The sequence below is a fragment of the Alexandromys fortis genome, unplaced genomic scaffold (genome assembly GCF_014885135.2).
Source record: "Alexandromys fortis isolate MF-2015 unplaced genomic scaffold, M_Fortis_MF-2015_v1.1 scaffold_85, whole genome shotgun sequence".
Lineage (NCBI taxonomy): Eukaryota > Metazoa > Chordata > Mammalia > Rodentia > Cricetidae > Alexandromys > Alexandromys fortis.
The window spans coordinates 2,390,321-2,405,628 of NW_026067975.1; the positions used below are offsets into that span (position 1 = coordinate 2,390,321).

Here is a 15,308-nt window from a genome sequence, read left to right on the forward strand (position 1 = left end):
GAAAAAAATATGCCAGAGCTTTACCTGAAGGAGAAGTTCTTGTAGCTGAGCCCGCTTCTGCTTTATCCGTTCTATCCGCCTCTGCTTCTCTATCTTTAAGACATGATATTAAAAGCAACAAACAAAGATTTACTTTTATTTTATGAGTGTTTTACTTCCACGTATGTCATGTTAATCTGATGTCTGGTATTTTTGGAGGCCAGAAGGTGGCACTGGATCCCCTGGAGTTACAGATGGTTCTGAGCCACCATGTGGGTGTCAGGAACTGAACCCTGGTCCTCTACAAGAGCAGCAAGTGCTCTTAGCTACCAAGCCATCACTCCAGCCCCCAAACAAATCTTTAAAATGAAGTTATACTTTCATCCATTGTTGTATTTTGAGATAGGGTCTCCCTATGTAGCCCAGGCTAGGCTCAAGACCCAAGTTCCCCTTGAGTCTTCCTCTCAAGTGCTACATATATTGCTGTATGACATCACATCCAGTTTGCTTTCTTCTTTGACACATCATGTAAAACACCTTTTCTTGTCTGCTCCAAAAAATTATTTCCCATTTGCTCCTGATCTACTCTGGTCTACACTAAGAGTTCCTTTCCATAGTGGTAACAACCATCACACCATTTTTAATACTTAAGACTCACATGGACATCTGTGCGATACTGCTGTAAGAATAAAAGCTAAGCCCCCATTTGCCAGTTATGCCCACATCCAACCAGGCTAAGCTACACCTGACTCTTTAGCTAACATGCCTCTCCGATCTCACTGTCACTACTTAACTAATCCTTCCTTTTCTGTACCATATCCCTCCGCTTATACCAGGTATTTTTTTATTTTAAAAAAATTTTTTTGAGACATACTGTTGCTATATATCCCAGACATTACAGGATCTTGTGGTCATCCTGCCTGTATCTTCCAAGTGCTGGGATTAGAGGTACACACTGCTGGACCCAGGACTTTATATCTATCTATCTATCTATCTATCTATCTATCTATCTATCTATCTATCTATCTATCTATCCATCCATCTATACATCTATCTATCTAGATTGATAGATTGATATTTATTGAGCTCTACATTTTTCTCTTCTCCCCTCCCCCTACTCAGGAAGAAGGAAAAGGAAGAAATTTCAACTGTAGCATATAAAAACACTATTGAAGAATGTGGGTTTTTTTTTTTTTTTTTTGTCATTCTCAAGAACAATAAAAGTATTTCTTATTTCTAGGAAGGGATTGAGTGCAAAAGTACTGAGTAAAATCTGAAATCAACTATAATTATCTCCAAGAGACACTGTTCACCTCAGCTCATATTATTCATGGTCTTTTGTTTTTTAAATATTTATTTATTTATTATGTATACAATATTCTATCTGTGTGTATGTCTGCAGACCAGAAGAGGGCACCAGACCTCATTACAGATGGCTGTGAGCCACCATGTGGTTGCCGGGAATTGAACTCAGAACCTTTGGAAGAGCAGGCAATGCTCTTAACCACTGAGCCATCTCTCCAGCCCCCATTATTCATGGTCTTAACAGTAAAATTATAACAAACCAATTAGAAATAGTGTCAGAAACATACCCATTTAGGGAAATTTTTCTATAGTGCCTAAAGTTAACCAAGTTAAAAATATTTTTTTAACATTATTCCAAAATTAGTGGAGGCCACATTAAAATGCTGTCACTTACTGACGGTAGAGTCAAAGGTAAACTTAACTTCCAGTTATACGTAGGATATTGGATAAGAAACACACCACCAGCTAGAGCTATTGTTTGGAAGCACAGATTTATCTTGCATCAAAATAACTAATTAGGTAAAATTAGATCTATTAGATGACCTACCAAAAATTTATTGGCAGGTACTTTAAATTAGAATAAAGATCTTATCTAAGAAACAACACATATGAAATCCATTCATTTAATTTTACAGTTGTTGTTGTTGTTGTTGTTTTGAATTTTTGTTGTAGGTCTGCTTTGAGACAGGGTATGTACTCAGGCTAGCCTTGAATTCTATGATGGAGATGACCCTGATCCTTGCTTGATCTTCTCCCTACTTCAAGAGCTGGGGCTACAGGGATGCACCATCATCGCCCTCATGCCCAGAACACTCAGGACATTTTGTTGCTCAGTTTCATGATCTGTAACTGCACATTACATCTCCAAAACTGTTCCAGTTCAACATTCTCCACAGAACCTTAAAGTAAGGGTGCAAACATAAACAACTAGGAATATTTTAGTATTGCATGACTATATTTCTATATATGGAGAATAAACAAACAAAAAACTCTACTATCCGACAGTACTTCCTACTCACCTCCAGGTTCTGACACTCCTGAGCAGAATTGGTAGGCAAGCCAATCCACTTGATTTCTTTTTTTTCCTTTGAAATTATGTTCATTGCCATTAGCACATTTAAAGCATCATAAACTCTTCGTCTAATGTTCTTCTGATCATAAGCCTGCTAAAAATATCTTTATTAAGTGATAATTTTAAGGGTTCCATCTTTCACATGCTTCTGCTGTTGATGACACTATTTCCCAACTGCTGAAAAAATTCTGTGTCCAATGAAAATGTCTTCAAAATTCAATATGTAACACAGACACTTTAAACATTTTTATTCATTTATTTTTACGTGTGTGTGTGTGTGTGTGTGTGTGTGTGTGTGTGTGTGTTGGAAGACACAAATTCTGGCCATCATGTCCAGGTGGAGTTCAGAGAGCCACTTGTGGAAGTCCAATCTCTTCTTTCACCAGAGAATTCTGTCTGACTTGTTCATCAGGCCTGGCAGCAAAGTGCCTTTGTTGTTGAGCTGTCTTCCCAGCTCTCAAGACACTCCTTGCTTCCTTACTTTCTAGTAGTTCTGAGGATGGATCCCAAGACCTCATTTGTGCTAAGCAAGTGCTCTCACGGGGTTCCCCTATCTCTAACTCTGAAAACACTTTAACACAGAATCACCTGAAACAAACATACTACCACCAGACTGACACTAAAAAATACTAAGGTGGGAGAAAGATTTTTTAAAATGGAAGCTTGGAAATGTAGAAAATATAAATATATGGCCAAATCTCAGCTATATAAAAACAATTATGGAATCCAGAATATATAAAAATTAAAATCCATGACAAATATATATATAAAAGGGCAAAGTATTAAAAGTGCCTGCATTATTAGGAAGAATTTCATACTCTTGGATCCTCATCACCCACGTAAGAGTCAAGTGCAGTAGACATGCATCTGTAACTACAGTACAAGGGTGGTGAAGGCACGTGGATCCTGGGTGCTTACTGGCCTCCCAGTTAGTCAATCACTAAGCTTCAGGTTCAGTGAGAAACCCAGGCGCCAGGTGAGTATGCCAGGAATGTACCATACATCTTCAATACCAGCACTTGGGAGCCAGAAGCAAATGGTTCTCTGTGAGTTCCAAGCCAGTCAGAGATGTAAACTGAGACCCTGTCTATAAATACATACAATACATACATACATAAATAAGGTGGTGAGTGACAGATACTCAATGTTAACCTGGCATCTGCACATTCATTCATATTAGCCTCTACACACACGCATAGAACACAGACAACATACACATATGCACAAGCATATCAAAGATAATGTCTAAGTAAAATTGTGCTGCTTACAGTGTGGTTCATGGAATAGTGCTGACCAGTCGTTTTCAGTCTATAATAAGAACAGGAACTTGTCCCAAAATATATCTATACTCTAGCACACTAACTGGTTCAAGTAACCTTTTGCTTTCTTTTGGTAATAAGAATTTATTGAATAAATACATTTATATTTATTGTATGAGGTTTTTAATCTTATTGTAGATAAGAACTGCATTTGGAGTTTTTTATTTGTTGATTTTGAAGACAAGATTTCTCTTCCTGGAACTCATTCTGTAGACCAGGCTGGCCTCTACTTAGAGATCTGTCTGCCTCTGCCTGATGACAGGAAGTTTTTAAGACAAAATTGAATCAATTAAATTTCATGATAATAAAGGAGAGTGGGGAACACTGAATCCATCTAAATATAAAATGAATTCTAAATCAATATAAAATATAAATTATGCAACTGAATTTTATTTTGTTTTTTGGACAGGGGGGGGGGGCTCACTATGTAGCCCAGGTTAGCCTTTTACTTACTATATACTGCAAGTTGGCTTCAAAATTGTTGATTTTTTTCCTGCTTCAATCTCCCAAGTGCAAGGCTCCAAAATTATTGGGGGGCTAACAACATGGACCAGCGGGTAAAGCATTTCCCAGATAAGCGTGATGACCTGAGTTCAGTCTAGAGCCCAGGTGAAGGTAAGGAGGGAACTGACTCAACAGTGTTCTCTGACTCGGCATAAATGTTACGGCATGCATGTGCCCACATCATACATGCAAACATCAAATATTAAAAATATTCAAAATACATCTGTTCAAATAAAAGAGTATTACTAAAGCAAACCAAAAATTTACAATAGAAATCCCCTTAACATGAAATAGGAAGCACTCAACTGAATGATTCCCTAGCTTCCTCAGAGCTACCACTCAGACTCACATTATATATGTGGGAGTGTCATATATCAATCTGTTGATTTCATTGGTTAATTAAATAAAGAAACTGCTTGCCCTGATAGGTTAAAACATAGGTGGGAGGAGTAAACAGGAGGAAGAGGAAGTGAGGTAAGACTCCTCAGACAGACCCGACAGCTCTACAGCTCTGCTCTCTGGAGCAGAGACGCCATGCTCAGCTCTCCTGGGTAGACGAGATAGCTCTGTGCTCTGAGGCAGACGCATGAAGCTCAGACCCAGGATGGACGTAGGCTAGAATCTTCCCGGTAAGCGCACCTTGGGGTGCTTAACACATTATTAAAAATGGGCTAAATTAATATGTGAGAATTAGCCTAGAAGAGGCTAGATAGAAATGGGCCAAGCAGTCTTTAAATGAATATAGTTTGTGTGTTGTTATTTCAGGCATAAGCTAGCCAAGTGGCCGGGGTGCTGGGGATGCAGCCCCGCCGCCGCTCCTATTTCAACACTCATAGGTAAACTGAATCATGTACTAGAGTCCATATGAAATTCATGATTCACCTACCGAATCAGCTGCCAGATGGTTGTTTGAATTGGTAAACTCAGATACCAGTTCATCAGCGACTTCATTGTATGATGTCGTGCCTTTCCGCTGAACTTTCTCACACACTTTCATTGAGAAATGTCTCAAGCCTTTCCCATTTTTATCACCTTTTTTGCTTCGTTTACTAGAAAAGAAAAAAATTCACGAAAAATTGATAGTCCATTATAATTAAAGAGACTTCCTCTACAAAACTATGCAAAAAATAAAACCAGAAAGACAATCATTTAGTTTCCATGTTTTAGTTGTTTCAAATGAAGAAAATTTAAATTGAATCAAGAAAATGTTTTCAAATTTAATTTTTATCTTAAAAGCTCAACAATATACAGAGTGCTTTTTTATGTCATCCATTTAGTAAGCAAGTACTGAAAAATTACTGTCATGTCAGTCACTTTGAGACACTAGAAATAAATTTGTGAAAGATTACAACTCTACCTTCTAGAGATAATATCTTAATTAATATTTATCTTTTCTTTGACATTAAAACAATCACTGTCAGTTCTTAGCCATTAAGATTTGAGGGGTCTGCTGGAGAGATGGCTCAGAGGTTAAGAGCACTAGCTGCTCTTCCAGAGGTCCTGAGTTCAATTCCCAGCAACCACATGGTGGCTCACAACCATCTGTACTGAGATCTGGCACCCTCTTCTGGCATGTGGGCATACATCGAGGCAGAATGTTGTATACATAATAAATAAATAAATCTTTAAAAAAAAAGATTTGAGGGGTCAGTTTAGTTCAAATAATATGTGGGCATCAAATATATGTAAGAACTGTTTTAGGGACCAGAAGTATAAAAATTTCTTTTCCCCAGTAAGTCTTTGAACATGAGGATGAAACACATTCACAATGTGGACAATTCCAAAGGTAAAAGTGTCAGGCCACAGTTACTCAGCAATGTCCTGTGGAAAGATGGACAGTTATTTTAACGTATAGGAAGATGGCTTGCGGGGACAGTCATAAGCAGTGAGTAAAGGTAAAAGGAAGGAAATGAGGCGCTTTAGTCAGGAGAAGCAGCAAGGAATACAGGATGGCAAAAACAGCAGGGGGTCCCCATATAGACTTCAAGGTGAGCAATGACAAACATGGGAAAACCAGGTTTAAACACAAAGCAAACAAATTTTGACTTCATCTCATCATGTTTATCAGCAAAATCTGACTCATTAATAAATTATTTACATGGTCCAAAAAAAAAAAAAAAAAAAAAAGACTAGACATGTCTTTTCAAAAGAATGAGACAAGAAAATGATATCTATTTTCTTCCCCCACATTCCTGTGATGGTGATCAACTTGACTATATCCTTGGCTATATCTAGAATCAACTAAAACCCAACATGCTAGGTTTCTTTCTTTAATTTTTATTTCTTGAAACAGGGTCTCACTGTGTATCTCTGGCTAGCCTGAAACTCACTAGGTACACAAGGCTAGCTTTAAATCTCCTTAATCAGACTGAAGCAAGAAGATCTACCTTAAATCTCGGCTACACCTTCTGGTGACAGCCCAAATTAAAAAAAAAAAAAAAAAAAAAAAAAAAAGAAGCTCACTCATCTCATTGCTGAGGTATTCCTTTAACAGTACAAGAATTCAGCTCCTTCAGGATTTCAACACCAAAAGCCAATAGCAGCTCTTCAGGAATCCTCCAGGATTACAGCACCAGATGCTGGTGACATTAAGGAAATGCTGAGACATTAAGCCTAATGCACTACTGAATAGTTATCAACTTCTTGGCTTTTTCCATTGTGACACAGCCATTGTTGGAATACCCAGACCACACCTTGTAAGCCAGTCTAAATTGCCTTTTAGTGCTGTTAGTGTGTTTGTATTCCATTCTGTTAGTTCTGTTCCTTTAGAGAACCCTGACTAATACAATTAGGGAAGAATCATAAATGCATCCTCAGAGTACAGGCACAGAAGTACTGAAATGCAATGAAATTTCTAACTGATTTGAGTTGCACAGTGAGATACTGATATAGGCAAAAATTACTGTGTTAAAGTTAAAGGTGAATTTTATGGGGAAAAGGAAGGGAAAGAAAAACCGGCTAAGAAGCTATTGCAGTAGCTGAGGTGACGACCTGAAGCTGGGTCAATGGTAGAAAACATGACAGACAGAACTGCAAACACTGAAAGGCTAGAATCAGTAGAACTAAGCATCTGATTGATATGAAAAGAAAGGAACAGAAAAACAGAAAATCTGAATTGAGCGTTTAAATAGTAGTAGGTACACTCTGAGGGGCTACTGAGATGTTTCAACAGGTAAAGGTGCTTGCTTCCAAATCTAATGACCCAAGTTGGACATGGAACTCATACAATGGAGGGAAAGAACTGATTCCATTAAGTTGTTCTCTGACCTTCATATGCGTTCATTGGCAGACACATGTACACCAACACTGATAAATACACAATAAATACATGTGATTTTTAAAATGTTAGGTGGCGTGGGAAGTCCTTCTATCTATGCATCGCTTTTATCTGTTTCGGCTAGTGTCTTAGCAGAATAGGGCAAGGCAGGAATTCTAAGCAGATAGAGGAAGAGAGAGTAGGTGGAGTCAGGGAGAAGCCGTGTAGCAGTCCCGCTGGAGCCTGTCAAAACTTTGTTGGTAGGCCTTGACCTTGTGGTAATACACAGATTAAAGGAGATGGGTTAATTTAGTATATAAAAGCAAGCTAAAAATATGCCTAAGCTGTTGGCCAAACAGTATTGCAAACGATATAGTTTCTGAGTGATTATTTTGGAGCCGAGCAGCCATGAATGAACTAACAACATCCTACCAACAGTTAGGGGCTAGAGAGATACCTCAGCAGTTAAAAACACATACTACTCTTATAGAGGACCAGAGTTTGGTTTCCAGCATCCACATCAGGCAGTTTACAACCACCTCTAACTCTAGCTCCAAGAGATTCAATGCTTTCTCTGCCCTCCAAGGGTACCTGTATGTATGTATGTATGTATGTATGTATGTATGTATGTATGTATGTCTCTCACTCACACACACATACAATCAAGTAATCTTAAAACAAAAACCTCTTTAACTGCCAAGCATGGTGATGCAAACCTATAATACTAGTACCTGAAAGGCTCAAAAAAGAAAAACAAAAAACACAAAAATCAACAACAAAATGTAACTTCCACCAAAATTAATTTCATTAAGTAGCAAATGTGTGTGTGGCTGAAAAGTTGGCTCAGTAGTTAAGATCCCTTGCTGATCTCTTGCAGAGGACTTGGTTTAGTTTCCAACATCTACATGGTGGTTTGGTTTCCAGCATCTACATGGTGGCTCACAAGCATTTGTAGCTCCAACACTAGGAGATTTGATGTCTTCTTGCCTCCTTGGACATTGAATGTATGTGGTACATACATATATATGCAGGCAAAATACTCATATGTATAAAAATAAATCTAAGATTTTATTAAGTTTTTGTGGACACACACACACACACACTCCTATTCAACACATACTTAGAACACTAGTAAGTCAGGGTTTATCTATGTTGGTTTTACAGAAATGACTGTGATAATTTATATTGCCATGGGTAGCCCAGGAGCATTCTGGGTGCTTCATATCCTTGTAAAAGTCAATAGTGTCTTTTTTTCTAATGGCTATTGAGTAGATATAAAGCAGTACTGTTCATTTGTTTTGTTCATTAACTATATTTGTTGATGGAATAAGAGATTCTATTACTTTGTTTTTTTCAGTTGAAAACAGGGTCTCACATTAGCCCATATAGGCTTATAATTTCCTATGCAGGGCTTATAATTTCCTATGTAGTGGAGGATGTTGTAAAAACCATTACCAAGGCTTTATTTATTAACAGAACAATTATCATATTATAGAAGTCAATGGACAACTGTATTTTAATATAGTGTAATACTAATATGAAACCTAGTATAGTGGCTTGCATGACCTTTTGAACTTAGGCTAATAAAATGGCTCTAAACCAATAGATCCTTTCTTTCTTCCCCTAGTGCTGGTCATAGAAAGTAGCACTAATGAATGTTACATAAGCGCTCTTCCACTGATAGTCTTTAATGCCAGAGGTAACTGACTAGAGAGATATTTATATTTGTTGAGAGAGACCACAGTAATTCTGTTATACAAAAGGAGAATCATCATACTAATATTCTAAGAAAAGACGATCTCATACCCTAAAAAGTGTTTAAAAAAAATACCCAACAATTGTTGAAAAGTTTGGGCTTGTTAGGAAACTATGGAGTATTTACTTTGGAAGAACATTTTCGTTCAGAAAAGAAGGAAGGCGTCTAATGACTAATGTCATGGGATATCTACTGAAACTTTGCAAAGAAGTGAATGGGAGGCTGGGCGGTGGTGGTGACGTCTTTAATCCCAGCATTTAGGAGGCAGACAGAGACAAGAGGATCTCTGTGACTTGAGGCCTGCCTGGTCTACAGAGCAAGTTCCAGAACAGGTTCCAAAGCTATAGAGCAACAATGTCTCAAAACTCCCTCCCCCTGCCCCCAAAAAAGTGAATTAGAAAGCTCAGTGCAGAATGAAATAATGGCAGAAACTGTATGAAGTTAAAAGTTATACAAAGGAGCCCCCCTTTTCGTTGTAGAATATGAAACAAAAGACACTTTACTCACCTTTCTGAAAAATCAGAGTCTATAAATTCTCTAGCCCGTTTTCTATCACTAAAAAGACAAAAAGATAGCTTAAGGATAGCACATAACACAACTCTGTTTCTTAAATTAACTTATTATAGTTTGACTCATTCTACTCTGAATGTACACATGAGAAAACTTAATTTTTACCATGGGATAAAGATAGGAAAACATAATAATTCTTAAGTTGGAATAAGCTCAATGAATACTTGGGCAGGAAAACAGTACAAATAGCTTTTACAAAACTCTTGTTTATATGGATATGTCTGTCAATCTGTATATGGCAAAACTTGACAGGGCTCTTACTTCATTAACTTACTTATCCTTGAAACAAAGGTCATTCTTAATAAAGAACTACTGTTGGTTTGCATAAACAAACATAGGGTAGACCGCAAGTAGTATGTTACTAGATGTGTAACATCTCAAGTACTAAAACTTCAAAAGTGATAAAATAAAGTTTAGAGTATTATTTTAATATTTTTCTTTCTTCCTTTTAATTTTTATTTATGTGTATGTGCCATGTGTATGTGGGTGCCCACAGAGGCCAGATGGTATCAGATGTCTGGGAGCTGGAATTGTGAACCACCTGATGTGAGTGCTGGGAACCAATTTCTGTTCTTTGTAAGAACAAGTATTCTTACCCACTGAGTCGTGTCTCTAGTCTCTCCTTTTCTTTCTTGCATGCTTACATACCATTCCCCACCCCCTGAGACAAGGTTTTACTACGTCACCCAGACTGGCCTTGAACTCTCCCAATGGTCTGGGGTTACATTAATGCACCTCCACTCCTGGCTTCATTACCTCTTCCAGAAGACAGGGTGCTGAAGTAACAGAAGAAAAAGCATTTTATAAACAAAGGTAAACATAACTGGGGGCTAAGTGGTAATATAGACGGAATATCTATTTCACTGCCTAATATTTATTTAAAAAAAAAATCAAGGGAAGTTTTAATGAAAATTTTCCTAGTTTCTTTTCTGATTTTTAAGAAAGTTAAAGGGAAAAATCATGAGTAAAGCCAATACAACATAATTCTTTTAAGTGTGAAAAATTATAAAGTTAATTTTTATATCTCCAAAGTAGCTAAGTATTATAATCGTAAAAAGTAGTCCTATTTCAAAGTTTTAAAAAGTCAGAAGATCTAGTGATAATTTGTTAAATCATTTTTCTCAGCTTAAATAATGGTTGTACTCAGGGCTGGAGAGATGACTCAGCAGTTAAGAGTACTGGCTGCTCTTCCAGAGAACCTGGGTTAAATTCCCAGCACCCACATGGCAGGTCACAACTGCCTGTAACTCCAGTTTCAGGGGATCCAACACCTTCACACAGACACTCATGCAGGCAAAACATGAATGCAAATAAAGTTAAAGTGAAAAAACTATAAAAAATATGGTTGTACTCACTGACATGGTGGTACTGCGTATGGAGGCAAGCCTGGACTACACACGGAACTCAATCATAAGTGGTGATTTTAAAGCAATATATTAGTTTTAAAGATCTAAACTAACTGGATATGGTGGCAAATAACTGTAACTTCAGTATTTAAGAGGCTGAGGCAGAAGGATTACTGAGAGTTCAAGACTAGTCAGGGTTATATAAAGTATTAGGCTAGCCAAGGTTATACCCAAGATTCAGTCTCAAACTACAGTAAAACCCAAATTCACAGCAGCCCATAACCAGCACTCGGAAGGTGGACATAATCAGATCAGGAGTCAGGATGATCACTTAGCTGACTTGGTGAGCTGGAGACCATCCTAAATTACATGAGACCCAATCTCAAAACCCCCCAAACCAAAATAGATAATGCCGATTAACAAAACAAGAAGAGAACCCAAGGGCTGATGAGATGACTTAGTGTATAAAACACTTGCCATGCAAGTCCAACAACCAGACCCCAGCACACACACACACACACACACACACACACACACACACACACACACACACACATATATATATAAATTAGGACTATGGGGTAACCTGCCTGTAATCCTGGCAGGCACTCAGAGATAATTGAGGTAAACTGGCTAGATAGACTAGCCAAATCAGCAAGATCTGCCTTCAACAAGAGACCTCCCTCAGCAAATAAAATGTAGAGTGATGAAGGTAGATACCTGTTGTTAACCTCTTGCCTCTATATGTATTCATTCATATACATGCATGCCCACAAAAATGTAAATCTCTCTCTCTCTCTCTCTCTCTCTCTCTCTCTCTCTCTCTCTCTCTCTCTCACACACACACACACACACACACACACACAAACACACACACAATTTGAAAAACAGAAGTTCTGGAGAGACAGTGTTGTGGTTAAAAGCATATACTGCTCTGAGAACCAGGCTTTCTTGTTTTACTGCATTGACCTTGGGTAGATTACAACCACCTAGAACTCCAGCTCCAGGGAACCAATGCCCTTTTTGGAATTAAACAGGCACCTGCATGCACTCATGGTCACATATCCCACTCCTTTGTATATACATAATTAACAATAATATTTGGGTTGGCGAGATGACTTAGTGTGTTAGAGGCACCTGCTGGTAAGCCTGACAAACTGAGTTGAATCTCTAGGACTCTCACAGTGGGAAAGAACTGACTCCCAAAGCTTTCCTTTAATTTCCACACAGGATACATGACAAGCATGTGTGCACACATTTGTAAAATAATAAACGTAAAAAGGGGAGGTAGGAAGACAAGGACAAGACAGCAGGACAGTAAGGGAAGACTTAGAAACAGTCGTTTCTGGCCCTCTTACCTGGGAACCCAGCCAGCAGCCTCAGCTATGTGTGTCTGAGTGACCATTGCTGGTGCAGGGGGATATGGACTCCCAATCAGAACACTTCCTGAATTGGTAATTCTCTGTGGTGTGCTTATAATCTGTAGAATTGGTAACAAGAAAGTAAAATTAAGTATTCATACCTTTAAACCCAGCATAGGGAGGCAGAGGCAGGCGGACCTTTGTGAGCTTGAGGCTAGCCTGGTCTACATAGTGAGCTCCAAGACAGCCAGAGCTACAAAGTGAGACCTTATCTCAAACAAGTTTAAGTATTTTTAAACAAAAATGTTTAAATTCTTACTTTAAAAAGTGAAAGGGGTTGCTGGAGATGGTTCAAGCAGTTAAGAGCACTGGCTGCTCTTACAAAGGACTTGGGTTTGATTTCCAGCACCCACATGGCAGCTTATAATTGTCCATTATTACAGTTCCAGGGGACCCAATGTCTTCTTCTGGCCTCTACAAACATCAGACACACACGGTGCATAGACACATTTCAGATAAAAGATGCATAGATAGAAAGATAGACAGACAGACAGACAGACAGACAGACAGACAGGGTGTTGCTGGCTAACACACAGTGCTGTCTCAACAATCATCTAAACTATTAGTAGTATCTTTGATTTATTTAGACCCTAGCATTCTTAAAACATCAGTATCTTGATTCCTGGCATGATGTCACAAATGTGGATTCAAGTAGGTGAACAACAATTTGGAAGGATCAAACCGGCAACTAACAACGTCTTACCATCAGAAAAATAAAAAGCTTTTGTCCTAAGTGGTAAGCCTATATATAATCCTAGTACTTTGGGAGCTGGAGAGATGGCTCCTTGGTTATCTGCAAAGGATAACCAGGCTACAATCCACAGCCCCACAGAAACCGAGTAACAAGGAGGACCTAAGATGGACAAATGGGTCACCCTGGGAAAAGGAAATAGATGAGATCTCCTGGGCAAACCGGAGGTAGAGATGAGTAGAGGGGAGATGGTAGGGAGTGGGGAACATGAGGGACTGGAACTGTTTGAGTTGGGGGAGAGACAGAAGGTGAGTAATGAAAGATGTACCTTGATAGAGGGGGCCATCTTGGGGTAAAGGAGAAACCTAGTGCAAGCAAACTCCCAGAAATTTTAAAAAATGACCCTGCTAAGCCTTGTAGCAATAGTAGAGAGGGTGCCTAAACTGGCCTTCTCTTGTAATCAGATTGGTGACTACCTTAATTGTTATCATGGAATCTTCATTAAGTAACTGGCAGAAGCAGATGCAGAGATCCACAGCCAAGCACTGGGTCGAGCTCCAGGAGCTCAGCTGAAGAGAGTAAGGGATCATATGAGCAAAGAGTGGTGGGGGACGGGGGATGAGGGGGAGACACACAAGATCACGATGGGGAAACCAGAGACAGCTGACCCTGACATCGTGGGAGCTCATGGACTCTAGGGCAACAGCTAGGGAACCTGCCTGAGACTGACCTAGGCCCTCTGTATCTGGATGACAGTTGTGTAGCTTGGTCTGTTTGTAGAGCCCCTGATAGTGGGACAAGGACCTGTATGATACTGGTTCATGATCTGGCTTTTTGGAACCTATTCTTCTATGGTGGGATGCCTTGTTCTGCCTTTAAGCAGGGGGAAGGAGCTTGGTCCTGCCTCAATTTGATATGCCAGGCTTTGTTGACTCCCAGGGGAGGCCCTCTCCTTTCTGAATGGAGACAGAGGAAGAAAAGTGGACAGGGATGGCAGTGTAGAAGGAAGATCAGGGGAGGGAACAGAAAGAGAGGAGGGAGGGGAAACTCTGGTTGGAATGTAAAATAAATTAAACATTTTAATAAAAAAAAAAGTGCTTGCTGTGTGACTCTAAGGACTGGAGTTCGATTCCCACCAAAACACCACCACAACCTGGAGCCCAGCTCTGAGGGAGTCAGGGAATAGAAAGACTGTCAGGATTTACTAGCTTCCAGTCCAGCCAAAAACACGCAAACCCTAAGTTCAGGGAGAGACCTCCGTCTCCTATGAATACAAAACAGAATGAAGGAAGACAACTAATGCATGTTTCTGGCCTTCAAGCGCACATGTGTAACACATACACAAATCTTTAATCCTAGCACTTGGGAGGAAGAGGCAGGATGGTCTTAGAAAGTTTGAGGCCAACAAGGGCTTCCAAATGAGACACTGTCTTAAAAGCAAAATAACCAAAACACCCAACCACTACCCCAGAGAAAAGGGGAAACAAAAACTTTATTTGAAATTAAATGCAGAAACTATAATAAAACCTGATTTATGTGACCCAGGACAGCAGTGAGTCTGAACCCAACATACATCCCAAACCACTAAATAATCGGATTGTTCCAGGATGTATGAATTAAATTCCCTAAAAAAGCCACACCAGTAGACTTGAACTTCAGAATCTCAGGATAGTAGAGAGTTAGAATTTGCAGACAGAGAGCCAAACGATATTGGACTCTTCAGTCTCTAACGGTCACTTATCATCAACCTCTGTATCTGGCTGAACATCCCTTTTGAAATATATCAACTTAACAGTCCACTGGCTTTCATTAAGCCAAAGCTAAGCATATCATCAAATAGCATCTGAGAGCTTCAGCAGTTTTTCTAGTTCTATTGTAATCTGCGTACCTGATGGCCCCAGGAATGAATGGATTGACTGTGACTATCTTCATTCTGTGACTACAAAACTCCATGGAATCACATCCACGGGGAACATGTCACCTGGAACAACTTAAACCTGTGCTCTCAGACCACGGGACACTCTTATTTGTCTCAAAATAAAATCTATTTCCTTTAGAGTGAGAGTTATGATTTGTATGGACGAATGTA

General features: G+C 39.1%; 1 protein-coding gene across 19 annotated transcripts in view; it reads right to left on the bottom strand.

Annotated features, from left to right (window-relative positions):
- The window catches only part of Tfdp2 (transcription factor Dp-2), a 118,278-nt gene that overhangs the window by 29,992 nt on the left and 72,978 nt on the right, over nucleotides 1-15,308 (bottom strand). For 10 of the 19 annotated variants that reach the window (XM_050157334.1, XM_050157326.1, XM_050157320.1 and 7 more), the window contains 5 exons: nucleotides 12,466-12,587; nucleotides 9,699-9,746; nucleotides 5,066-5,228; nucleotides 2,304-2,450; nucleotides 25-93 (listed from right to left, as the gene is read on the bottom strand). In XM_050157334.1, the coding sequence (XP_050013291.1) occupies nucleotides 25-93; nucleotides 2,304-2,450; nucleotides 5,066-5,228; nucleotides 9,699-9,746; nucleotides 12,466-12,587 (549 nt within the window). Of the gene's footprint in view, nucleotides 1-24; nucleotides 94-2,303; nucleotides 2,451-5,065; nucleotides 5,229-9,698; nucleotides 9,747-10,457; nucleotides 10,538-12,465; nucleotides 12,588-15,308 lie in introns of those variants that run through there. The other 9 variants (XM_050157332.1, XM_050157327.1, XM_050157328.1 and 6 more) reach the window with 4 other exon arrangements.